The 27,223-nt window shown below is 44.8% G+C and overlaps 1 protein-coding gene across 1 annotated transcript; it reads left to right on the forward strand.

Annotated features, from left to right (window-relative positions):
• The first annotated feature begins 522 nt into the window (after positions 1-522).
• LOC306907079 (kinesin-like protein KIF1C) lies at positions 523-27,188 on the forward strand. The gene is made up of 23 exons (XM_079478917.1): positions 523-1,032; positions 11,764-11,867; positions 12,022-12,098; positions 16,455-16,634; positions 16,997-17,062; positions 17,145-17,323; positions 17,397-17,508; positions 17,844-17,921; positions 18,017-18,082; positions 18,167-18,245; positions 18,391-18,469; positions 18,550-18,698; positions 20,132-20,316; positions 20,391-20,470; positions 20,605-20,680; positions 20,755-20,834; positions 21,004-21,098; positions 23,178-23,261; positions 23,330-23,510; positions 23,588-23,660; positions 23,744-23,842; positions 23,925-24,431; positions 24,512-27,188. The coding sequence occupies exons 2-23, from the start codon at positions 11,765-11,767 to the stop codon at positions 25,331-25,333; spliced, it is 3,450 nt and encodes a 1,149-aa protein (XP_079335043.1). The 5' UTR covers positions 523-1,032; position 11,764; the 3' UTR covers positions 25,334-27,188.
• Positions 27,189-27,223: the final 35 nt, after the last annotated feature.

Consider the following 27,223-nt stretch of genomic DNA (forward strand, 5'->3'; position numbering starts at 1 on the left):
TATACTTTCTTTCTGAATGTCCTACAGACACCGGCCACTAGGCGTCCACAAGATGACCCAGCAAACACAGAACGTTCCCCTAACGTTCCCATATGGTTCCCTTTTGGTTATTTTTTGGGGAACGTTCCCAGAATGGGTTATTTTATGTAACCAAAAGCGAACGTTCGGGGAACCAAAATCTAACGTTCTGGGAACCAAAAATTGTTAGCTGGGGACTTTTTCAAATGCAGTAACATAAGATAAAACATCTAAAAATCTGGATTTGTGTTCAGACATTTTTTAAGCAAAATACAATGTTGTGGTCACGCTATATAAGCTGTGGAATATTTGTATAACTTTAATTAGTACAAAAAAGTGAAAAAGGTTGACATTCACATCTCTATACATTAAACGTGTCAGATGCAGCATCACCGAACAATCTCATAAGGATCAATGCGTGTGTGTTAAAGAATGTCGTGGACTGTGAATGTGTGTTTAAGGTTCCGCCCCGGTGTCCGGTTCGCCCTCGTGACGTCACTCGCTGGACTCGGACGGCTGCGCGAGGTCGGGACGGTCGGACGGGCGGGGGGCGCGCGCACGCATACACCGCGGCCAGCGGAGACTTTTTCTGTACATTTTTTACGTTATATTCCCGACAAATCTCGCCGTTACACTCAACACACACCGATTAACCCCCACCGGCGCGAGATCACCGTCACTGGCCGAATAGCGGGGATCAGACGCGCGCGGCCTCCTTCAGAAACTTTCTCACCGGCGCTCGTGACAGCAGCGGGAATCACAAGCGACTCTGGGATTTAACGACAACGGAAATCTCCTGCAGCAGCACAAATATCGTCAGATTTACTGTAGAATCTGCATTAATAGAGTCAATCCAGCCTCGCCTCGCGCCCCCGCCCGTGTCCTCCGGTTTCATTGTCGGTTAAACGTTTCATCAGACCGACACTTCAGCTGATCTGATTCTTCTGAGGAGCGCCTGACCGACACACACACACACACACACACACACACATTCGGCACTTTGCGTTAAACCAGGTATGTGACTGAACGTTGTGTCTGTGTGTTGTGTCTCAGTGTGTTGTGTCTCAGTGTGTTGTCTCTCAGTGTGTTGTGTCTCAGTGTTGTGTCTGTGTGTTGTGTCGCAGTGTGTTGTCTGTGTGTTGTGTCTCAGTGTTGTGTCTGTGTGTTGTGTCGCAGTGTGTTGTCTGTGTGTTGTGTCTCAGTGTTGTGTCTGTGTGTTGTGTCGCAGTGTGTTGTCTGTGTGTTGTGTCTCAGTGATGTGTCTGTGTGTTGTGTCTCAGTGTTTTGTCTGTGTGTTGTGTCTCAGAGTTGTGTCTCAGTGTTGTGTCTCAGAGTTGTGTCTCAGAGTTGTGTCTGTGTGTTGTGTCTCAGAGTTGTGTCTCAGTGTTGTGTCTCAGAGTTGTGTCTCAGTGTTGTGTCTGTGTGTTGTGTCTCAGAGTTGTGTCTCAGTGTTGTGTCTCAGAGTTGTGTCTCAGTGTTGTGTCTGTGTGTTGTGTCTGTTTGTTGTGTCTGTGTGTTGTGTCTCAGAGTTGTGTCTCAGAGTTGTGTCTCAGAGTTGTGTCTCAAAGTTGTGTCTCAGTGTTGTGTCTCAGTGTTGTGTCTGTGTGTTGTGTCTCAGAGTTGTGTCTCAGTGTTGTGTCTGTGTGTTGTGTCTCAGAGTTGTGTCTGTGTGTTGTGTCTCAGAGTTGTGTCTCAGAGTTGTGTCTCAGAGTTGTGTCTCAGAGTTGTGTCTCAGAGTTGTGTCTCAGTGTTGTGTCTGTGTGTTGTGTCTGTGTGTTGTGTCTGTGTGTTGTGTCTCAGAGTTGTGTCTCAGAGTTGTGTCTCAGAGTTGTGTCTGTGTGTTGTGTCTGTGTGTTGTGTCTGTGTGTTGTGTCTGTGTGTTGTGTCTGTGTGTTGTGTCTGTGTGTTGTGTCTGTGTGATGTGTCTGTGTTATGTGTCTGTGTGTTGTGTCTGTGTGTTGTGTCTCAGAGTTGTGTCTCAGAGTTGTGTCTCAGAGTTGTGTCTGTGTGTTGTGTCTGTGTGTTGTGTCTGTGTGTTGTGTCTGTGTGTTGTGTCTGTGTGTTGTGTCTGTGTGTTGTGTCTGTGTGTTGTGTCTGTGTGATGTGTCTGTGTTATGTGTCTGTGTGTTGTGTCTGTGTGTTGTGTCTGTGTGTTGTGTCTGTGTGTTGTCTGTGTGTTGGGTCTCAGTGTTGTGTCTGTGTGTTGTGTCTCAGTGATGTGTCTGTGTGTTGTCTGTGTGTTGTGTCTCAGTGTTGTGTCTGTGTGTTGTCTGTGTGTTGGGTCTCAGTGTTGTGTCTGTGTGTTGTGTCTCAGTGTTGTGTCTGTGTGTTGTGTCTTAGTGATGTGTCTGTGTGTTGTGTCTCAGTGTTGTGTCTGTGTGTTGTGTCTCAGTGTTGTGTCTGTGTGTTGTGTCTCAGTGTTGTGTCTGTGTGTTGTCTGTGTGTTGTGTCTCAGTGATGTGTCTGTGTGTTGTGTCTCAGTGTTGTGTCTGTGTGTTGTCTGTGTGTTGTGTCTCAGTGATGTATCTGTGTGTTGTCTGTGTGTTGGGTCTCAGTGATGTGTCTTTTTGTTGTCTGTGTGTTGTGTGTGTTGTGTCTCAGTGTTGTGTCTGTGTGTTGTCTGTGTGTTGTGTCTCAGTGTTGTGTCTGTGTGTTGTCTGTGTGTTGTGTCTCAGTGTTGTGTCTCAGTGTTGTGTCTGTGTGTTGTGTCTGTGTGTTGTGTCTCAGTGATGTGTCTTTGTGTTGTGTCTCAGTGTTGTGTCTGTGTGTTGTCTGTGTGTTGTGTCTGAGTGATGTGTCTCAGTGTTGTGTCTGTGTGTTGTCTGTGTGTTGTGTCTGAGTGATGTGTCTCAGTGTTGTGTCTGTGTGTTGTATCTCAGTGATGTGTCTGTGTGTTGTCTGTGTGTTGTCTGTGTGTTGTGTCTCAGTGATGTGTCTTTGTGTTGTGTCTCAGTGTTGTGTCTGTGTGTTGTGTCTGTGTGATGTGTCTGTGTTATGTGACTGTGTGTTGTGTCTGTGTGTTGTGTCTGTGTGTTGTGTCTGTGTGTTGTGTCTGTGTGTTGTGTCTCAGTGTTGTGTCTGTGTGTTGTGTCTCAGTGATGTGTCTGTGTGTTGTCTGTGTGTTGTGTCTGTGTGTTGTCTGTGTGTTGGGTCTCAGTGTTGTGTCTGTGTGTTGTGTCTCAGGGTTGTGTCTGTGTGTTGTGTCTCAGTGTTGTGTCTGTGTGTTGTGTCTCAGTGATGTGTCTGTGTGTTGTCTGTGTGTTGTGTCTGTGTGTTGGGTCTCAGTGTTGTGTCTGTGTGTTGTGTCTCAGGGTTGTGTCTGTGTGTTGTGTCTCAGTGTTGTGTCTGTGTGTTGTGTCTCAGTGTTGTGTCTGTGTGTTGTCTGTGTGTTGTGTCTGAGTGATGTGTCTCAGTGATGTGTCTTTGTGTTGTGTCTCAGTGTTGTGTCTGTGTGTTGTCTGTGTGTTGTGTCTGAGTGATGTGTCTCAGTGTTGTGTCTGTGTGTTGTCTGTGTGTTGTGTCTCAGTGATGTGTCTGTGTGTTGGGTCTCAGTGATGTGTCTTTTTGTTGTCTGTGTGTTGTGTGTGTTGTGTCTCAGTGTTGTGTCTGTGTGTTGTCTGTGTGTTGTGTCTCAGTGATGTGTCTGTGTGTTGGGTCTCAGTGATGTGTCTTTTTGTTGTCTGTGTGTTGTGTGTGTTGTGTCTCAGTGTTGTGTCTGTGTGTTGTCTGTGTGTTGTGTCTCAGTGTTGTGTCTGTGTGTTGTCTGTGTGTTGTGTCTCAGTGTTGTGTCTGTGTGTTGTCTGTGTGTTGTGTCTCAGTGATGTGTCTGTGTGTTGTGTCTCAGTGATGTGTCTTTGTGTTGTGTCTCAGTGATGTGTCTGTGTGTTGTCTGTGTGTTGTGTCTCAGTGATGTGTCTGTGTGTTGTCCGTGTGTTGTCTGTGTGTTGTGTCTCAGTGATGTGTCTGTGTGTTGTCTGTGTGTTGTGTCTCATTGATGTGTCTGTGTGTTGTCTGTGTGTTGTGTCTCAGTGTTGTGTCTGTGTGTTTTCTCTTAGTGTTGTGTCTGTGTGTTGTGTCTCAGTGTTGTGTCTGTGTGTTGTGTCTCAGTGTTGTGTCTGTGTGTTGTCTGGGTGTTGTGTCTCAGTGTTGTGTCTGTGTGTTGTGTCTCAGTGATGTGTCTGTGTGTTGTGTCTCAGTGTTGTCTCAGTGTTGTGTCTCAGTGTTGTGTCTCAGTGTTGTGTCTTTGTGTTGTCTGTGTGTTGTGTCTCAGTGTTGTGTCTGTGTGTTTTCTCTTAGTGTTGTGTCTGTGTGTTGTCTGTGTGTTGTGTCTCAGTGTTGTGTCTGTGTGTTGTCTGTGTGTTGTGTCTCAGTGTTGTGTCTGTGTGTTGTCTGTGTGTTGTGTCTCAGTGTTGTGTCTGTGTGTTGTCTGTGTGTTGTGTCTCAGTGTTGTGTCTGTGTGTTGTCTGTGTGTTGTGTCTCAGTGTTGTGTCTGTGTGTTGTGTCTGTGTGTTGTGTCTCAGTGATGTGTCTTTGTGTTGTGTCTCAGTGTTGTGTCTGTGTGTTGTCTGTGTGTTGTGTCTGAGTGATGTGTCTCAGTGTTGTGTCTGTGTGTTGTCTGTGTGTTGTGTCTGAGTGATGTGTCTCAGTGTTGTGTCTGTGTGTTGTATCTCAGTGATGTGTCTGTGTGTTGTCTGTGTGTTGTCTGTGTGTTGTGTCTCAGTGATGTGTCTTTGTGTTGTGTCTCAGTGTTGTGTCTGTGTGTTGTGTCTGTGTGATGTGTCTGTGTTATGTGACTGTGTGTTGTGTCTGTGTGTTGTGTCTGTGTGTTGTGTCTGTGTGTTGTGTCTGTGTGTTGTGTCTCAGTGTTGTGTCTGTGTGTTGTGTCTCAGTGATGTGTCTGTGTGTTGTCTGTGTGTTGTGTCTGTGTGTTGTGTCTCAGGGTTGTGTCTGTGTGTTGTGTCTCAGTGTTGTGTCTGTGTGTTGTGTCTCAGTGATGTGTCTGTGTGTTGTCTGTGTGTTGTGTCTGTGTGTTGGGTCTCAGTGTTGTGTCTGTGTGTTGTGTCTCAGGGTTGTGTCTGTGTGTTGTGTCTCAGTGTTGTGTCTGTGTGTTGTGTCTCAGTGTTGTGTCTGTGTGTTGTCTGTGTGTTGTGTCTCAGTGATGTGTCTGTGTGTTGTCTGTGTGTTGGGTCTCAGTGATGTGTCTGTGTGTTGTCTGTGTGTTGGGTCTCAGTGTTGTGTCTGTGTGTTGGGTCTCAGTGTTGTGTCTGTGTGTTGTGTCTCAGTGTTGTGTCTGTGTGTTGTCTGTGTGTTGTGTCTCAGTGATGTGTCTGTGTGTTGTCTGTGTGTTGGGTCTCAGTGATGTGTCTTTTTGTTGTCTGTGTGTTGTGTGTGTTGTGTCTCAGTGTTGTGTCTGTGTGTTGTCTGTGTGTTGTGTCTCAGTGTTGTGTCTGTGTGTTGTCTGTGTGTTGTGTCTCAGTGTTGTGTCTGTGTGTTGTCTGTGTGTTGTGTCTCAGTGATGTGTCTGTGTGTTGTGTCTCAGTGATGTGTCTTTGTGTTGTGTCTCAGTGATGTGTCTGTGTGTTGTCTGTGTGTTGTGTCTCAGTGATGTGTCTGTGTGTTGTCTGTGTGTTGTCTGTGTGTTGTCTGTGTGTTGTGTCTCAGTGATGTGTCTGTGTGTTGTCTGTGTGTTGTGTCTCATTGATGTGTCTGTGTGTTGTCTGTGTGTTGTGTCTCAGTGTTGTGTCTGTGTGTTTTCTCTTAGTGTTGTGTCTGTGTGTTGTGTCTCAGTGTTGTGTCTGTGTGTTGTCTGTGTGTTGTGTCTCAGTGTTGTGTCTGTGTGTTGTCTGTGTGTTGTGTCTCAGTGTTGTGTCTGTGTGTTGTGTCTCAGTGATGTGTCTGTGTGTTGTGTCTCAGTGTTGTGTCTCAGTGTTGTGTCTCAGTGTTGTGTCTTTGTGTTGTCTGTGTGTTGTGTCTCAGTGTTGTGTCTGTGTGTTTTCTCTTAGTGTTGTGTCTGTGTGTTGTCTGTGTGTTGTGTCTCAGTGTTGTGTCTGTGTGTTGTCTGTGTGTTGTGTCTCAGTGTTGTGTCTGTGTGTTGTCTGTGTGTTGTGTCTCAGTGATGTGTCTGTGTGTTGTGTCTCAGTGATGTGTCTTTGTGTTGTGTCTCAGTGATGTGTCTGTGTGTTGTCTGTGTGTTGTGTGTGTTGTGTCTCAGTGATGTGTCTGTGTGTTGTCTGTGTGTTGTCTGTGTGTTGTGTCTCAGTGATGTGTCTGTGTGTTGTCTGTGTGTTGTGTCTCATTGATGTGTCTGTGTGTTGTCTGTGTGTTGTGTCTCAGTGTTGTGTCTGTGTGTTGTCTGTGTGTTGTGTCTCAGTGATGTGTCTGTGTGTTGTGTCTCAGTGATGTGTCTTTGTGTTGTGTCTCAGTGATGTGTCTGTGTGTTGTCTGTGTGTTGTGTGTGTTGTGTCTCAGTGATGTGTCTGTGTGTTGTCTGTGTGTTGTCTGTGTGTTGTGTCTCAGTGATGTGTCTGTGTGTTGTCTGTGTGTTGTGTCTCATTGATGTGTCTGTGTGTTGTCTGTGTGTTGTGTCTCAGTGTTGTGTCTGTGTGTTTTCTCTTAGTGTTGTGTCTGTGTGTTGTCTGTGTGTTGTGTCTCAGTGTTGTGTCTGTGTGTTGTCTGGGTGTTGTGTCTCAGTGTTGTGTCTGTGTGTTGTGTCTCAGTGATGTGTCTGTGTGTTGTGTCTCAGTGTTGTCTCAGTGTTGTGTCTCAGTGTTGTGTCTCAGTGTTGTGTCTTTGTGTTGTCTGTGTGTTGTGTCTCAGTGTTGTGTCTGTGTGTTTTCTCTTAGTGTTGTGTCTGTGTGTTGTCTGTGTGTTGTGTCTCAGTGTTGTGTCTGTGTGTTGTCTGTGTGTTGTGTCTCAGTGTTGTGTCTGTGTGTTGTCTGTGTGTTGTGTCTCAGTGTTGTGTCTGTGTGTTGTCTGTGTGTTGTGTCTCAGTGTTGTGTCTGTGTGTTGTCTGTGTGTTGTGTCTCAGTGTTGTGTCTGTGTGTTGTGTCTGTGTGTTGTGTCTCAGTGATGTGTCTTTGTGTTGTGTCTCAGTGTTGTGTCTGTGTGTTGTCTGTGTGTTGTGTCTGAGTGATGTGTCTCAGTGTTGTGTCTGTGTGTTGTCTGTGTGTTGTGTCTGAGTGATGTGTCTCAGTGTTGTGTCTGTGTGTTGTATCTCAGTGATGTGTCTGTGTGTTGTCTGTGTGTTGTCTGTGTGTTGTGTCTCAGTGATGTGTCTTTGTGTTGTGTCTCAGTGTTGTGTCTGTGTGTTGTGTCTGTGTGATGTGTCTGTGTTATGTGACTGTGTGTTGTGTCTGTGTGTTGTGTCTGTGTGTTGTGTCTGTGTGTTGTGTCTGTGTGTTGTGTCTCAGTGTTGTGTCTGTGTGTTGTGTCTCAGTGATGTGTCTGTGTGTTGTCTGTGTGTTGTGTCTGTGTGTTGTGTCTGTGTGTTGTGTCTCAGGGTTGTGTCTGTGTGTTGTGTCTCAGTGTTGTGTCTGTGTGTTGTGTCTCAGTGATGTGTCTGTGTGTTGTCTGTGTGTTGTGTCTGTGTGTTGGGTCTCAGTGTTGTGTCTGTGTGTTGTGTCTCAGGGTTGTGTCTGTGTGTTGTGTCTCAGTGTTGTGTCTGTGTGTTGTGTCTCAGTGTTGTGTCTGTGTGTTGTCTGTGTGTTGTGTCTCAGTGATGTGTCTGTGTGTTGTCTGTGTGTTGGGTCTCAGTGATGTGTCTGTGTGTTGTCTGTGTGTTGGGTCTCAGTGTTGTGTCTGTGTGTTGGGTCTCAGTGTTGTGTCTGTGTGTTGTGTCTCAGTGTTGTGTCTGTGTGTTGTCTGTGTGTTGTGTCTCAGTGATGTGTCTGTGTGTTGTCTGTGTGTTGGGTCTCAGTGATGTGTCTTTTTGTTGTCTGTGTGTTGTGTGTGTTGTGTCTCAGTGTTGTGTCTGTGTGTTGTCTGTGTGTTGTGTCTCAGTGTTGTGTCTGTGTGTTGTCTGTGTGTTGTGTCTCAGTGTTGTGTCTGTGTGTTGTCTGTGTGTTGTGTCTCAGTGATGTGTCTGTGTGTTGTGTCTCAGTGATGTGTCTTTGTGTTGTGTCTCAGTGATGTGTCTGTGTGTTGTCTGTGTGTTGTGTCTCAGTGATGTGTCTGTGTGTTGTCTGTGTGTTGTCTGTGTGTTGTCTGTGTGTTGTGTCTCAGTGATGTGTCTGTGTGTTGTCTGTGTGTTGTGTCTCATTGATGTGTCTGTGTGTTGTCTGTGTGTTGTGTCTCAGTGTTGTGTCTGTGTGTTTTCTCTTAGTGTTGTGTCTGTGTGTTGTGTCTCAGTGTTGTGTCTGTGTGTTGTCTGTGTGTTGTGTCTCAGTGTTGTGTCTGTGTGTTGTCTGTGTGTTGTGTCTCAGTGTTGTGTCTGTGTGTTGTGTCTCAGTGATGTGTCTGTGTGTTGTGTCTCAGTGTTGTGTCTCAGTGTTGTGTCTCAGTGTTGTGTCTTTGTGTTGTCTGTGTGTTGTGTCTCAGTGTTGTGTCTGTGTGTTTTCTCTTAGTGTTGTGTCTGTGTGTTGTCTGTGTGTTGTGTCTCAGTGTTGTGTCTGTGTGTTGTCTGTGTGTTGTGTCTCAGTGTTGTGTCTGTGTGTTGTCTGTGTGTTGTGTCTCAGTGATGTGTCTGTGTGTTGTGTCTCAGTGATGTGTCTTTGTGTTGTGTCTCAGTGATGTGTCTGTGTGTTGTCTGTGTGTTGTGTGTGTTGTGTCTCAGTGATGTGTCTGTGTGTTGTCTGTGTGTTGTCTGTGTGTTGTGTCTCAGTGATGTGTCTGTGTGTTGTCTGTGTGTTGTGTCTCATTGATGTGTCTGTGTGTTGTCTGTGTGTTGTGTCTCAGTGTTGTGTCTGTGTGTTGTCTGTGTGTTGTGTCTCAGTGATGTGTCTGTGTGTTGTGTCTCAGTGATGTGTCTTTGTGTTGTGTCTCAGTGATGTGTCTGTGTGTTGTCTGTGTGTTGTGTGTGTTGTGTCTCAGTGATGTGTCTGTGTGTTGTCTGTGTGTTGTCTGTGTGTTGTGTCTCAGTGATGTGTCTGTGTGTTGTCTGTGTGTTGTGTCTCATTGATGTGTCTGTGTGTTGTCTGTGTGTTGTGTCTCAGTGTTGTGTCTGTGTGTTTTCTCTTAGTGTTGTGTCTGTGTGTTGTCTGTGTGTTGTGTCTCAGTGTTGTGTCTGTGTGTTGTGTCTGGTTGTTGTTTGGTCGTGGCAGGACTTGACAGATCTTGCAGCAGGTTTGATTCTCTCAGTGTGTGTGACGTTTTGTTGATGTTTGTTTGTGTAAGTGTGTGAACTCTCTGATGTGTGTGTGTAGTCTGTTTCCTGCTGATTGTGTGGTCAGTGTGGACACAGTCGCTCTTCTCTTGGTGTCCATGTGTGTCTGAGTCTGTACATGATCAACACTTCTCTTACTTTAGGCTCTTATACGCTTGTGAGGTATTCTGACACAGATGGCATTCACATTGATTTCTGTCTTGTTTGGTTTAATCCGGCTGAGATTTGGGGTTGTGTTGGGCATGTTTTGGGCTGTAGTTGTGAGATCAGTTGGATGAAGGGGCTGAAGGCTTTGTGAGGGAGTGTCTCTGTATTTTCTTGTTCTTAATGTGACTGGAGAATCTTAACGCTCTTTATTTGTATTTTAAGTGGATATAGTCCTTATTCTGCTCTGCAGGTGATGTTTGGGCTTTTCCTCTGTACCTGTAGAATGTTTTCACACATTGAGTCTCTATTGGCGGTTTGTCTCATTTGGTGAGCGGACCCCAAACCTCACATCCACACAGCGCCATTGCTTCATTGATTGGATTATTTTCAGCCAGATTCCAGTTGGAATTCAGTTATTTTTGATGGCATAAAAGGCTCTTGGTGCCTTGTCTCTCAGGTCATTCACAGCCTTGTTTAAGTTTCCAGTGTTACTCATGTTTACACCAAGATATGTGTAGTTCTGTGTGTGCTCTAGGGGCATGTTGTTTACTTTGAAATTGTGTTATTGATTTAGGTGACTGGGTCTTTTTTGGAATATCATGATTTGAGCGTTTTGAAGGTTAACTGATGTTTGACAGAAAGTATGCAGGGGTCTAGATGTTGCTGTAGACCCTCTTCTGTGGGTGACGGCAGCACCAGATCATCTGCAAACAGAAGGGATTTCACTTCAATGTCTAGTGAGGTGTAACTGGGTGCTGGTGACTGTTCTAGAGCTCCAGCTCATTCATTCATGTATATGTTGAATAGACTACAGCCCTGTCTCACTCCACGACTCTGGAGAAGAAAGTCTGTGTGCTTGTTGCCATATTCATGTATATTGATATCGTAGGTTTTTCCTCCGATGCCTCATTGAATTAACTAAAGAAAAAGCCCCTCATGCCAGATTGAGTGAAGAGCTTTTTTTATTTTGGTTTGTTTCTCTGTCAATTGAAGTAGGAAGAGTGTATATGTGATCTGGTATTTTGGTTGGAAACCCATTTGGCATTTCGTTCAGCTAATGGAGAAGTCTGCTGTCAATAATGTTACAGAAGAGTTTATCTAGGATGCTGTTGACACAATTCCACGGTCATTATTAGGGTCGAATTTGTCTCCGCTTTTATGGACTGGAGTGATGAGACCTTGGTTTCAGATCTTGGGAAATATACTAAGCTGCACTAAGGATGATAGGAATGGCGAGTGTGAGTTTGTCTGTGGTGGTGTATTGAATCATCTCATTTAGGATGCCATGATCGATGATTGTAGTTGGAGAATCTAAAGTGTTTTGGTCATGTTTCATTGTTGACTCTAGAGTGCATAGTTTGTTGTGTAGGGTAGTTTGTTCATGGTTCTTGTTTATATTACTAAAGAGGTTAGAGAAGTGGTTTATCCACAAGTCTCTGATCTGAATGGATAAATCTTCATGGTGGGATTTATTACGTGCGTTCCACTGTTCCCAGAAGCAGTTCGTTTCAAGAGATGGTTCAATTCCTCCTAACTGATTCGTGTATCTTGTGTCCTTATATTCTTTAAGTTTTTCATGGTAGAGTTGGCGTGTGTTTACATTGTTAGCATCTCTGTGTTTCTGATTTGATTGAATTCTTACGTCTTTTCTAAGGTTTTTACACTCGTTGTCAAACTATTTCTCATTTACAGGCTTCTTGTTTGGTTTTGTGTTTGTGGATTTTAGGTTAGATAGTGTAGCAGATATGGTAAATATTTGGTGAATCCTGTCTACTGCTAAATTTACACTGTCGTTATTGTGTGGGAATGGAGTATCTAGGAATTTTTTCAGTAGGTTTAGAATTTTGGTTCATGAATTTGGCTTTGGTGTGTATCTAGACTATTTATTTTCCATCTGTATGTGTGTTTTAGGGTATGAAGGTGAGTTTGGTTTGATGTATCTGTGTCAGGTTTGGAGACTGTACTGTGAGCTGATAATGGGGTTGGTGGGCTGAATGTGAGCGCTCGGAGGGAGTTTGGATTAAGATCTGTGGTGAAATAGTCTACAGTGCTGTTACCCAGTCTCTCTCTCTCTCATGATTCAAAGAAGCTTTACTGGCATGATTAAATTCATTTTAACATTGCCAAAGCACTCTCTCTTCTATTTTATGAGTCTGTGTTTTCTGTTCACTTCAGATGTACATTCTTTCACTTCTGTTGTGATGATGTCACATGATTGTCTGTTGAGTTGATTGTGTTTATGAGGGCCTAACAAACATTGGCTATTGTGTTTGTTTTAGAATGGCAGCTTCAGTGAAGGTTGCTGTAAGAGTTCGGCCCTTCAACACCCGTGAAAACAGCCGTGATGCAAAATGTGTCATACAGATGCAGGGGAACACCACCTGTGAGTATACGCACACACACACATGCACACACACACACACACACCTGTGTTAATGACAGATCCCTAGACTGCAGAAATACTTCTAGTGTAAGTGTCATCCCTCTCTTGTTATTATGACTCTATTAATCTGTGTACACTTGTGTTTATATCACAGGTATCTGGAACCCAAAACAACCCAAAGAAGCAGCAAAGAATTTCACCTTTGATTATTCCTACTGGTCTCACACAACAGTAAGAGTCCTGTTAGACTGTGTGTGTACAGGTTTGGTTATTATTAGAATCAATTTATTGAAACAAACACATGGAGACATTTATTAATTTAATTGCGTAATTTTTTTTTCTTTATTTCTGTCTTTTCCCCCTTTTTTTACTATACAATATTAAAACATGAAAATTAAGTGTTCAATACCTCATTAAGAATACTTCTGTATACTGCAGCATTTACTCATGAACTATTGTAAGACACCTATTTACTACAGTGTTTCTTTTGCTTTTTACACCTACTTAAATTCATGATTCTTTTATTTTACTAGTACATTTACTCTACTTGAGGATTTACATTTAGTCATTTAGCAGATGAGGAAACATTGGAAGCAATAATAACAACAAAATACATAAGTGCATCAAACTAGTCCATTAAAGCCCAGCACAGTATACAAAGCTAAGAATAGTGAGGTTAGTATTTTATTTTTATTTTTTAAGAAGGAAAGGGAAAAGAATTAGGATAAATCAATCAGAGACGTGTAGATGGAAGAGATGCGTTTTTTAAAGATGGCAACCGAGTCTGCTGATCTTGTAGCAGCTGGTAGATCATTCCACCAATGTGGAACAGATCCAGAGAAGGTACGGGAGAGTGACTTTTTTCCTTTTTGGGATGGTACCACTAGTCGTTGTTCCTTTGCAGACCGCAGTGATCTGGCAGGAACATAGATCTGCATTAGAGGTCTTCACGGGTCCACTTAGATCCGAAAACCCGAGGTCCGGCCCGAGACCCGAGCGGGTTCGGGTCTAAAAGATTCACGGGAGCTTCGGACACGGGTCAGGTATATTATTAGTGTCTTCGGGTCTCGGGTAATATAAAGTAAAAATTGTTTTGCTTAATTGACCCGAGGAAGACCCGAACTATCCTGTACAATAACAGCGCGTCGCTTGTGTGTGTGCGTTTAGTTACCAACTCTCCTCCAACCCTCAGCCGATCGGTTGAAAGCCACGCAAATCTTCAGAAAGTCGCGGTGATCTGAAATCACCTTAGAATTGAAATCCCGAAGTTTCCAACGCTGCAGGGGTTTGCACTCGATGTAGTTACCATCGTATTCAGGAAAAACATACTTCCACCAGGCGACCAGAAGTAGATATTAAAAGACGCGCGCATTTCAGTACTACGCGGTTTGGAAAACATTGTTGAGACAGAATGTTCGCGCGAGTGGTTGCTATGTCGCCATACCTACTTATTTAGATTTGATTCAGCTAAAACTGGCACAACCCATTTAGCCTCAGTTTGCGCAATTTGCCAGAGCAAAACAAGAGGATCAACGTGTTCATTGCCATATCAATTTCATTAATAAACGTCGGTTTACATTCAGGTCTAGTCGGGTTTAAAAAATATATATACGATGGGTCGGACTCGGGTCTAACGTTATCGGGTCTGTCTCGGGTTGGGGCTTTTAAATAAATACGTTATCGGGTCTGTCTCGGGTTCGGGTAAAAAGTGATTAGGGTCATTTTCAGGTCGGGTAAAGATCTTTGGACCCGAGAAGACCTCTAGTCTGCATTAGCGAGTGGAGATACGATGGTGCGGACCCGGGGGTGGTCTTGTAGGCGAGGAGCATAGCTTTGAACCTTATGCGGGCAGCGACAGGGAGCCAGTGTAACCTGATGAAGAGCGGAGTTACATGCGCTCTCTTCGGTTCATTGAAGACCACTCTTGCCGCCGCATTCTGGATCATCTGGAGAGGTTTGATTGTGCAAGCAGGAAGTCCAGCCAGAAGCGCATTGCAATAATCCAGTTTGGACAGGACAAGAGCCTGGACTAGGACTTGCGTAGAGTGCTCTGATAGGAAAGGTCTAATTTTCCTAATTTTGTAGAGGTTGAATCTACAGGCCCGGGTGGTGCTGGCAACATGACTTGTGAGGTTAAGCCGATCATCGATTAACACCCCCAGGTTTCTGGCTGTGCTGGATGGTGTGACAGATGATGAGCCTAGTCGAATGGCAAGATTGTGGTGAATGTTTGGGTTGGCCGGGATCACAAGCAGTTCCGTTTTTGCCAGGTTTAGCTGCAGGTGATGATCCTTCATCCAAAGCGAGATGTCACTCAGGCATGCCGCGATATGAGCAGAGACCGTCGGATCGTCCGGTTGAAATGACAAGTAGAGTTGTGTGTCGTCGGCATTGCAGTGATAAGAGAAGCCATGCTTATGAATGACCGAGCCGAGAGATGTCATGTAAAAGGAGAAGAGTAGCGGTCCAAGCACTGAGCCCTGTGGCATCCCCGTGTTGAGCTGTTGGGACGCGGAGACCTCATCTCTCCAGGATACTCTGAATGACCTACCCGAGAGGTAGGACTCAAACCATTGCAACGCCATTCCAGAGACACCCATAGCACTGAGAGAAGACAAGAGGATGTGATGATTCACAGTGTCAAAAGCAGCAAACAGATCCAGTAGGATGAGCACAGATGACATGGATGATGCTTTTGCCAGTCTCAGGGTTTCGATGACTGAGAGCAGTGCAGTCTCTGTGAAATGACCGGTCTTGAACCCAGACTGATTGCTGTCTAGGGAGAGCTGTCGGAGGAGAGCTGGTTGAACACAACTCGCTCCAGGGCTTTGGCGATGAAGGGAAGAAGGGAGACAGGCCTGTAGTTTTCTAGCAGTGTAGGGTCAAGGGTGGGTTTCTTTAGAAGCGGTGTGATGCGGGAAATGTCCCAGTGGTGAGCGAAGAGTTGATGATGTGGGTCAGAGCAGGCACAACCGTTGGAGAGATGGCCTGGAGGAGATGGGTGGGGATGGGATCCAGTGGGCAGGTGGTAGGGTGGTTGGAACCTATGACCTTGGAAACATCAGCTTCAGACAGAGGAGAAAAGGCGGGGAGCACACACGTGTCAGGGATGTGGGCGGGTTCGACAGGTGGTGGCGTAGAAAACTGGCTGCTGATGGCGGTTGTTTTCTTTACGAAGAACGATGCAAAATCAGCAGCTGTTAACTCAGATGAAGGTGCGGGAGCAGGCGGACAGAGGAGAGCAGAGAAGGTTTTGAAGAGTGTTCGAGAGTCCGGAGAGTTGCAGATCCTCGAGTGGTAGTAATCTGTTTTTGCGAAGGTGACGTCTACAGAGAAAGTAGAGAGAAGAGATTGGTAGAGAGAGAGGTCAGCAGGGATATGATATAATCTACAATAGTTTATTCATGAGTGTGTGTCATGGTTAATCTATATTAACCTCATCTGGCGAGATGCTGTAAACAGAAGTGTCATGCGTGTGGTAACGTTACAGGAAACCACTGGAATCATTCACAGACACGCAGAACAGGCAGATTTGAACCGCATCTGAATCCACTGATGTTATTTATTGCACACATTGAATTGTATTTGCTGTTCAATTTACTCTCCGGGATCAAGTATCTTCACTCTTTTTACTAGTGTTTCTACTTTGGAAATATTTTACTTCCATACATTATAAAGCACGGCATATCATACTTCTTACTCAACTAGAAAAATAAATGGCAAGTTTTACATTAAAAGTAAAAGTACTTTCCGTACATAATTTTTTTTTTATTATAAAAGGCAGTTTTTCTTACCTTACTTGACTGACTCAAATGATTCGTTTGGCGAATCATCCGTCCAATCCCCTCCTACTCTGATCTGATTGGTCAGATGGTCTAGTCTGCTGGGATTGGTCTAGGCTCACGGGCTACAGTGTTTGGGGGAGTTAGGGTCAGTCCTAGCTAAATGTAGGCAGGGACTATATGTAGTGACGTTAATCCACAAATGTTCTCAAATCGGAACTAGTCCACGACCCGTTTATGTGATTCAGAGTCGACTCCCTTTTTCCAAATCAATGACTTTGTTATTTATTCACTTTCGGCTTTACAACTTGGTCGACTGCTTACATTCACACACAGCAACATTACACACTGCATGAAATGTAATATGTTAAGGTTAGTAGTAGTTAAATATGTACTCTTTAAGTATTAAAGGTGAAATGTAGTGGAGTAAACTAAAAAAATATATATATAGTATATAGCTATATATTCTTCATAATGTAGTAAAGTACAATTTTCCCAAAGTAAAAACATAATGATATAGATACTCGATAAATATACTTGAGCAAAATAATCAAGTATTGAGACTGCAAGATTCCGTGTTCTACCTCAAATTCCATTCTAACGCCTGGATTCGGCATCACAGAAATCATATGGTCCTACATTGTCTCTTTGAGTAACTGATTGTATTATGTTATAAATGCAATGAAGTTGACAGGGTTGTGTGGGTTTGATGTTAGTCTAGTGTGTGTTTTATAATTGTATAAATCTAGAAGGAAACTGAAGGTGTGTGTGAGAGGATCTAACTCGTATGGTTGTGTGTGCACAGGAGGATGACCCAGGGTTTGTGTCTCAGCGTCAGGTGTATCTGGACATCGGTGAGGAAATGTTGCTTCATGCCTTCGAGGGATATAATGTGTGTATATTTGCTTATGGTCAGACTGGAGGAGGAAAATCCTACACCATGATGGGTAAACAAGAATGCGGACAGCACGGCATTATACCACAGGTACGCACACACCTCATTATATTACTGGTAAATGTTTTTTGGGCTGAGCAGTATTGTGTTGTATTGGCTTTCCTGTGGCTCAGTTCCATCCCAGGGATCAACCATACTCGAATACAAATATGTAAATACAAATAATCAGCTTTCCTGTATCTCAGTGGTAAGAGCATTGTGTTAACAAGGCAAGGTTGTGTGTTGGATCTCAGGGGATTGCAGATACCTGTGTATAAATGTATAGGATAATGCAATGTAAGTCACTTTGGATTAAAGCGTCTGCCAAATGCATAAATGTGAATTTCTTGTATGTGAGTGTCCTCTGGGGTTGTATGTGTGTATTTCATAACAGGTCTGTGGTTGTGTTGCAGATGTGTGAAGATCTGTTCAAACGCATGTGTGAGAACACAGACCCTGAGCTGTCTTACTCTGTAGAGGTGAAGATTCACACATTCTCTTCATGTTACAGCATAACAAAGACAAGACAAGAGTCTTCATAGTGTGTGTGTGTGTGTGTAGGTGTCGTTCATGGAGATCTACTGTGAGAGAGTAAGAGATCTGTTGAACCCAAAGAGTAAAGGAGCACTCCGGGTGCGAGAACATCCCATCATGGGTCCATATGTAGAGGACCTGTCCAAACTGGCTGTGACATCATTTGATGACATCAGAGACCTCATGGACTCCGGAAACAAGGCCCGGTAACATTCATCATATCTGCTGCACTTCAGCCAGCATTAAACATTCATGTGATTGACTGATTAATTTGATCAGGACGGTAGCAGCGACGAACATGAATGAGACGAGCAGTCGCTCTCACGCTGTCTTCACCATCATCTTCACTCAACATCGCCAAGATCACATGACCAACCTCCAAACAGAGAAGGTCTGTGCGTGTTCATGCGTGTGTGAGATGTGAATCATAAGTGTGTGTGTGTGTGTGTGTGTGTGAGATGTGAATGATAAGTGTGTGTTTGTAGATAAATGTAAATAGTGTGTGAGATGTGTATGATAAGCATGTGTGTCTGTGTGAGTGTGTGTGTGTGTGTGTGAGATGTGAATGATAAGTGTGTGTTTGTTGATAAATGTTGTGTGTGTGCGTGTGTGTGTGCGCGTGTGTGTTTGTTGATAAATGTTGTGTGTGTGCGCGTGTGTGTTTGTTGATAAATGTAAAGAGTGTGTGTGTGAGATGTGTATGATAAGCGTGTGTGTGTGTTCCAGGTGAGTAAGGTGAGTCTGGTGGATTTGGCCGGCAGTGAACGAGCAGATTCATCAGGAGCCAAAGGCGTGAGATTAAAGGTGCTACACTACTGTCACAATACTGACAATAATCATGACACAAATAACTGACTGTTGATATTCTGTTGAAACTACTGTGACGCTCTCACATACAGGAAGGTGCTAACATTAATAAATCTCTCACTACGCTGGGGAAGGTGATCTCTGCTTTGGCTGAAATGGTAACAACATTTCTTCTAGTTAAGGAGCTCTTGTGTGTTACTCTGTGATCTTATTGTGTGTTTGTGTTTCTATCTTACAAACAGCAAACCAGCAAAAGAAAGAAATCTGACTTCATTCCCTACAGAGACTCTGTGCTCACCTGGATACTGAAAGAGAACCTGGGTGAGACACATACACAAAACAGAGACAACACACTTTATTTGATTTGATTACTTTATCAATCACTTCATCACGAACGTACATTTTGTCATGGCAATAAAGCACACTTGAATTGAAATTGAGAGAATGAGATGTGTGTGGGTTTCAGGTGGTAATTCTCGTACGGCTATGATCGCTGCTCTCAGTCCTGCAGACATCAACTATGAAGAAACACTCAGCACCCTCAGGTGTCCATCACTTCATCTTCAATATGTGTTTATGTCCTGCGACCGTCCTCTCATAAAGCTGTGTGTGTGTGTATGTGTAGATATGCTGATCGTGCGAAGCAGATTCGCTGTAATGCTGTGATCAATGAGGATCCTAACGCTCGTCTCATCAGAGAGCTGAAGGAGGAGGTGAACCGACTCAGAGATCTGCTGCTGGCACAGGGACTCAGACAACTCACCACACCTACAGGTACACACACACACACACACCACTACTACAGGTACACACACACACACACACCTACAGGTACACACACACACACACACACACCACACCTACAGGTACACACACACACACACACACACACCACACCTACAGGTACACACACACACACACACCTACAGGTACACACACACACACCACACCTACAGGTACACACACACACACACACACCTACAGGTACACACACACACACACACACCTACAGGTACACACACACACACACACACCTACAGGTACACACACACACACCACACCTACAGGTACACACACACACACACACACACCACACCTACAGGTACACACACACACACACACACACACCACACCTACAGGTACACACACACACACACACACACACACCTACAGGTACACACACACACACACCTATGTACGTACACACACACACACACACACCACACATACAGGTACACACACACACACACCACACCTACAGGTACACACACACACACACACACACCTATGTACACACACACACACACACACACACACCACACCTACAGGTACACACACACACACACACACACACACACACACACACACACACACACACCTACAGGTACACACACACACACACCACACCTACAGGTATACACCTACAGGTACACACACACACACACACCACACCTACAGGTACACCCACACACCACACCTATATGTACACACACACACACACACACACACCAACACCTACAGGTACACACACACCACACCTATAGGTACACACACACACACACACACACACACACACACACACACACACACACACACACCAACACCTACAGGTACACACACACCACACCTACAGGTACACACACATACACACACCACACCTACAGGTACACACACACACACACACACCACACCTACAGGTACACACACACACACACACATACACACACACACCACACCTACAGGTACACACACACACACACACACACACCACACCTGTAGGTACACACACACACGCACACACCCACCACACCTACAGGTACACACACACACACCACACCTACAGGTACACACACACACCACACCTACAGGTACACACACACACACACACACACACCACACCTACAGGTACACACACACCACACCTATAGGTACACACACACACACACACACACACACACACACACTACACCTACAGGTACACACACACACACACCACACCTACAGGTAAACACACACACACACACACTACACCTACAGGTACACACACCACATATGTCTTTTTTCTCAGTGAATATTGAACTTTGATTCATTGTGAATTAATTGATGAATGAACCCACATGTCGTGTCATTTATTCTGGTCACATTGATGTCAGCTGACGGTGTCATTTTTAATATTGAGTTTAACTGAAACTCTGTTTCTCTTGTAGCTGCTGAAGTCAACAATAACCGTGTCGCTGTGACTCTCCTGCCTGCTGGACCCGCCTATAATGGAGCTTCACCAATCACAGCGCATGGCACAGGAGACGACCCCGCCCCTGTGGATGGACATCCCCAATTAGAAGAATTTCAGGGCGAGATAATAACTAATGAAGAAGCAGTCGAGAGACTGAAGGTATGAGAGGATGGAATACAAAAACGTAAGTATGGAACAGAACCCCAGATCAAAGAATGATTGTGTGTTTGCAGGAAACAGAGAAGATCATCTCTGAGCTGAACGAGACGTGGGAAGAGAAACTGAGAAAAACTGAGTCCATTCGATTAGAAAGGTCGAACTAAACACCAACACCAGAATAAAATCATTTGATTGTCATGTGAAAAGAACATGTGGTGGTTTTGTTAGTTGGACAGTTGTGTAGTGAGAGAACACACACAGTAACATGTTTCTGTGTCCCATGTGAAGAGAGTCGGTTCTTGCTGAGATGGGAGTCTCTATTAAACAAGATGGAGGAACTGTAGGAGTGTTCTCACCTAAAGGGGTCAGTAAACACACACAAACACACACACACCACAGAGAGATGTGTGTACTTAACTCTCTGTGTGTTTGTTTTAGACGCCTCACCTGGTGAATCTCAATGAAGATCCACTGATGTCAGAGTGTTTGTTGTATTACATCAAAGAGGGAGTGACCAAGTAAGTGTGTGTTACCTGATTGTTATTTCAGAATTGTGTGTTCATTGTTAAAATCTGAATGTTTTTATGTAGAATAATCGCATGTATTTGTAAATGTGACCTGGAAATGAGATGACCTATTGATTGAATTATCATTTGATTGATCTGAAGAGATGTGTGTGTTGTTTAGGGTCGGTCAGAAGGATGTGGACATTAAGCTGAGTGGTCAGTTCATTAAAGAGCAGCACTGTATCTTTTACAGCCACATTAACAACAATGGAGAAGGTGAAAATGTGTGCACGCATGTGTGTGATTGAATGTGTTGTGGTTTGCGCGTGCATAGGTGTGTGTGCATTTGTGTGATTGTATGTGGTGTGTGTCTATGTGCATGCGTGCGCATACCTGTTTGTGATTGTGTGTGTGTGTGTGTTTGCATGCCTGTCTGTGTGCATGTGTGTGATTGAATGTGTTGTAGTATGTGCATTTGTGTGATTGTATGTGGTGTGTGTCTATGTGCATTCGTGCGCATACCTGTTTGTGATTGTGTGTGTGTGTGTGTTTGCATGCCTGTCTGTGTGCATGTGTGTGATTGAATGTGTTGTAGTATGTGCATTTGTGTGATTGTATGTGGTGTGTGTCTATGTGCATTCGTGCGCATACCTGTTTGTGATTGTGTGTGCGTGTGTGTGTGTGTGTTTGCATGCCTGTCTGTGTGCATGTGTGTGATTGAATGTGTTGTAGTATGTGCATTTGTGTGATTGTATGTGGTGTGTGTCTATGTGCATGCGTGCGCATACCTGTTTGTGATTGTGTGTGTGTGTGTGTTTGCATGCCTGTCTGTGTGCATGTGTGTGATTGAATGTGTTGTAGTATGTGCATTTGTGTGATTGTATGTGGTGTGTGTCTATGTGCATTCGTGCGCATACCTGTTTGTGATTGTGTGTGCGTGTGTGTGTGTTTGCATGCCTGTCTGTGTGCATGTGTGTGATTGAATGTGTTGTAGTATGTGCATTTGTGTGATTGTATGTGGTGTGTGCGTGTGCATACCTATGTGTGTGTGTTATGGTGTGTGTCTGCATGTGTGTTAGACACATTGTTTGTGTCTTTTGTTGATGTTGTTCTTCTCATCTGTAAGTGTCTTTGGATAAATGATGAAATGTTATTATACCATGGTCATTTGGATTGGATGGAAGGTGTGCATTAAAACTGTTGAATCCACAGGTAGTTCCAGTCAGTTTAATCAATGTTTGAAATCAACGCGCTGCCTATAATGTAGTTATATCGTACACTTACACACACACATAGATTGGACACTGCACTGCCAGTGCTCACTGAAACAGCATTGAAACATGTTGTCCGCAGGCTGGACTTCTTCACCATGAGCGGCCCTTTGTCTGTCATGTCCGTTTGCGTTTGTGTCCTGCCCACATTCAAAAGCAGCCCAGATCGCCTCCTTGAAGGCGTCGCCTTGTTTCTCTTTCTATAAACCTTGCATTGGGTTCATCACTCAATGAATCCTCTTGTGTTTTTTTCCCATTATTAAGGAGTTATCACTAACTCTGTGCTGTCTTACTATCCATCAGTATATAGGAAATGTGAGTTAAAGTGTCGCCATTGTACCATTAGAGCTTGAAGTGAAGATGAGGTCTTAAAATGTATTAAATTTAGCTCCATGATTTCTGTATATACCCTGATTTACTCTCTTCTCACGGCGGGACTCTTCAGTTTCGCACACATGGTTTTTGTTCTACGGGATGATTTCTACAACAGGGAAATATAAGGAGGGACAGGGCAGGTGTGTGAATGTTTGTGTGAGTAACACACACTCATGTACTGTGATGATTTTTCTCTCTGTCGTCGGAACAGTCGCTGGGACTTGATACAGGTATCAACTAAAACATCAATCAATTTATGAGCTCCGCCCATCTGTCCTTCCTCCACACACACCTGCTTGATAACTTCACCCATCTTGACTCTCCTCCTGATGTGATTTTCATGTTTATTTGATTCTTCTCATCCTTCCGCACAGACACTGTCTGTCTCTCTCTTTCTCTCTGTGTGTGTGTGTGTGTGTCTGTCTGTCTGTCTCTCTCTCTTTCTGTCTGTGTGTTTGTCCTTCTGTCTGTCTTGTCTTTTAAATTTAAATGAGGTGTTAGCAGTCAGTAAGTTGAACGATCAACAGTTATTAAAGAGTGAAACACTTCTGGTGTCTGTCACACTTCTGTCTGTTTCACAGGCGCTCATATTTCTGTCATCACACTACATAACACCCAGATCCCATCTGAACCCGCTGTGAAGATTCAGTCTTCTTATCACAAGCACTAAACACAGCAAACATAGATCTGTGTCTGTCTGTCTGTCTAGTGGAGGTGATTCTGGAGCCGTTGGATGGAGCTGAGACGTATGTGAACGGGAAACAGATCAGTGAGCGTCAGACGCTACGACAGGGTCAGTATGTGTGTGTGTGTTCATGTGCAGACATCCGTCTCTCTCCTCATGAACCTGTCGTGTTTCAGGAAACCGCATCGTCATGGGCAAGAACCACGTCTTCAGGTTCAACCACCCGGAGCAGGCGCGTCTGGAGCGAGAGCGCAGTACTTGCCTTGAGCTGCAGGGGGAGCCGGTGGACTGGAATTACGCTCAGAAAGAGCTGCTGGAGAAACAGGGCATCGACATTAAACTCGAGATGGAGAGGAGGTGAGACGGTCAGAGAGAAAGACGTGCGCGTGAGTGTGCTGATGTTAACTTCAGCTGGCTGTGTGTCTTTGTGTCAGGTTACAGGATGTGGAGACACAGTACCGGCGAGAGAAAGAGGAAGCAGATCTACTGCTGGAACAACACAGACTGGTGAGAGAGAACAACAAACAGACGAGACTGTAAATGTTGTTCTCAGATGCTCGTCATGCTGAATGATGATGTCATGTGTTCAGTATGCAGATTCGGACAGTGGAGATGATTCTGATAAACGCTCATGTGAGGAGAGCTGGAGACTCATCTCCTCCCTCAGAGAGAAACTACCACCTAACAAGGTATTCAACAGTCAAGCAGAAGGTGTAACAACCCTGCCAGAGTCCAACAGCTCGTCTGAATTGATTTCTGTCCGTCCGTCAGGTGCAGTCCATTGTGAAGCGCTGCGGCTTGCCCAGTAGCGGCAAGCGGCGCGAGCCGTTAAGAGTCTACCAGATCCCGCAGCGCAGGAGAATCTGCAAAGACCCCGAGCAGGTGACCCTGAGCGACCTGAAGCTGCAGGCGGTCAAGGAGATCTGTTACGAGGTGGCGCTCGGTGACTTCAGACACTCCCGCCGCGAGATCGAGGCGCTGGCCATCGTCAAGATGAAGGAACTGTGCCGCATGTACGGCAGACGGGAAGTGGCGGAGAAGGACGTGTGGAGAGAGGTGGCGCAGGACGTGTGGGAGACTGTGGGATGGGGAGATGAACGTACGCAGGAGGCCACAGACGGCGGGGAGAGTGGCGTGCACGATTTGAAAGCGCACATCGACAAACTGACAGATATTTTACAAGAGGTCAAGGAGCAGAACAACACAAAGGACGAGGAGATCAAAGCCCTCAGAGATCGAATGATGAAGATGGAGAGCATCATACCGGCAGTACAGCAGGTGGCATGCACACAAACACACACACACACACACACACGCAGTTGTTGGCGTGTGCAGTAATTGTTTGTCTGTGTGTTTAGGATGACGGATCGTCAGAGGATCAAACCGAGGAGTGCATTCAGAGAGGGAGCGATGAGGAGGATGGGTGTGGTTCGATGGAGCACCTCCCCAAAGAGAAACGGGTGACACGGCTGATGGAAGAAGACGCCGCCTTCCGCAGGGGCCGTATGCGCTGGCTCAAACAGGAGCAGACGCGTCTGCACAACCTTCAGCAGCAGCAGATCACTAAACTGCTGCGCCGGGGGCCGGGGGGAGTAGAGGGAGTGGTCCATCTTCCCGGTACGGGCCGTTTCATTCCCCCACAGGACTGCAAGCTGAAATTCCCCTTCAAGAGCAACCCGCAGCATCGGGTCTCCTGGAGCCCTAACGACGCTAAAGAGGAACGCGGTGATAGTGGAGGCCCGGCCCCCGGTGTGCCGGTACTTCTTGTTCCCTTTCAGTTGCCTGCCGCCATGCATGCACCTCCTCCCGGTCGCCCTTCCACACCTCGTCGCAACGGCAATCCCTTTCCACAGCAGTGGCAGCACAGGCGCAACTCGCTGGATGGCTCTGCCTTGCCCGGCAATCAGGGTTACTATAGCAATGGGCATCGCAGGAATGGATCTGAGCAGGCGGGCCGCGGGGGATATCGGCGACAGTCACCTGGGCCTCATGGCGCAGCTTACGCGCAGACGCACAACAATCATTGGCCCGCCCCCCACAACTATCACCAGACTGCAGCACACGGGCACGGCGGGGGCAGCTGGACATACAACCACAAACCCCAGGGGTACATCACCCCCCCACGCATGAGACGACAGTTCAGCGCGCCAGACCTGAAGAGCAAAGAAACCCCCGTCTGATGATGTGTGTGTGTGACATCGGGCACTTTAACAGGCTCTGTCAGCTCTGGGGTGTGTCTGAGGCATGTGTGTGTGTGTTGACTGTGTATTGACTTTCCATACTTTAAAGTGCTCTAACACAATTAAGAGTACACAATTGGTACAAAAATGTGTTAGTCACAGAGCTGATGTGTTTCAGCTATTCTTGTCATCTTGTCATTGCGTATGTTGTTTTTATTGTGTTTGCTGCGTTAGTCAATGATCCAAACGCACAAAACTACACACTTGTCGTGTTGCCTCAGTGCCTTCATGTGAGCATCTGTGAGATTTTAAAGATTGTGAGTGGAGCTTGTTTTTCACGTCTCATGTAAGTTTACTTCCTGTGTTTATTTCTGACCGCAGTTTCACCCAAAAATGCATCGGTCAATCTGCTCATAGTGGATCAGTTGAATTGTTTTGAAGCGACGAGAATGCTTTCTGTGAGAAAAACAAACCAAAATAGCGACTTTAATGGATATATTCTCCTCTGTGTTGTCGGTGTATGGAGCGTGTTCACGAGAGCACTTCTTCGTCTTCTTCTTGGACGAGAGCACTTTGACGCATATGTTTGTGTGCTATCGTCCAGTCTGTATTTTGCTTTGTTTTTCGCACGTAAAGAATTCTTGTCGCTTCAGAACAATTCAACTGAGCTGTTACCACGTCTTTAGTGCTTTTGAGGAGGTCTGGAAATCTCTGGGATGTCACCTCAATATCTTCATTTGTGCTCTGAAGATGCCGGAAGTTCTCGTAACATGTTTAACGTCAAGTGGGCGAGTAACACATCACACAAAGTACAATTTTGGGTGAACTTCCCCTTTAAAGCAAATAACACACAAATACCTCACAATAACACAGAAGCAGTTTCCTGCATGCTGGGAGTACAGTCTGCAGGATGAACACACCTGTGAGTGTGATGTCACATTTACATTTATGCAATTGGCAGATGCTTTTATCCAACACAACTTTCATTGCATTGTACTATACTTTTGTTTCTGACTATGTGCGATCCCTGGGGTCGAACCCATGACCTTGGCATTTTCTAGCGCCAGCTACAGGAAAGCTTTTTTATTCAACACTTTTTTAAACAAGTAACATCATACTGACTTACGTACATGAGAACAGCAGTTATCAGAAAACATTCAAATGAATCGATTCACTTTCTTCTGTTGACTGAAATGAATCAGTCGTTGTGATGCCCGAGGAATGACCTGTAAGTGTGTTGAGTGCTGATGTAGACAGGTCAAAGGTCATTGACATGAACGTGTGATTTGTAGGTAAAGGTTTTTCTTTTGAGAGCCGTGACGAAAGACATTTTGAAATATGAAATGAGGATTTTATTTTGAATGAAGTTACAGTAGTTTGATGATGTGTGATACGGAGATGTTTCGAAGACATCTTCATTTGAAGTTTGAGATCTTAACATGACCGAAGTCAATGAACTCTAGTGCGGATGTAAAGGTGTGTAACTGTGCAGGTGTTCGCATGTGTTGAACGGTTGATCTGCTGCCCTGACCCGTGATCTGAAACCGTGATGTTTATTCACAGGATCACCTGCTTTTTTAGTTTAACTTTTCAGTTTTAATCATTATTATATACTTTACATTTTATTTAGTGTGTGTGTTTAAGAGGAAATCCGCTGTGATAAGCTCTGTTCAGTTGTAGTTTGTGTGTGTGTTTAAGGGAAGTTGCAGAGTTCAGATAACATGTTTGACATCACGTGTTCTGCTGGCATGATGAACCCCACTGCTGCTTCTCTTTTTTTCTCTTTTGTTGCTCTTTCTTTTATTTGGGTTTTGAGTTACACAAAATGTTAATAAACAAAAGCTTATGAAATGACATTGTTGTCGGTTTGCTGTTGAGTTTTCGTGCTCT

Source organism: Barbatula barbatula (assembly GCF_947034865.1).
Source record: "Barbatula barbatula genome assembly, chromosome: 17".
NCBI classification, from domain to species: domain Eukaryota; kingdom Metazoa; phylum Chordata; class Actinopteri; order Cypriniformes; family Nemacheilidae; genus Barbatula; species Barbatula barbatula.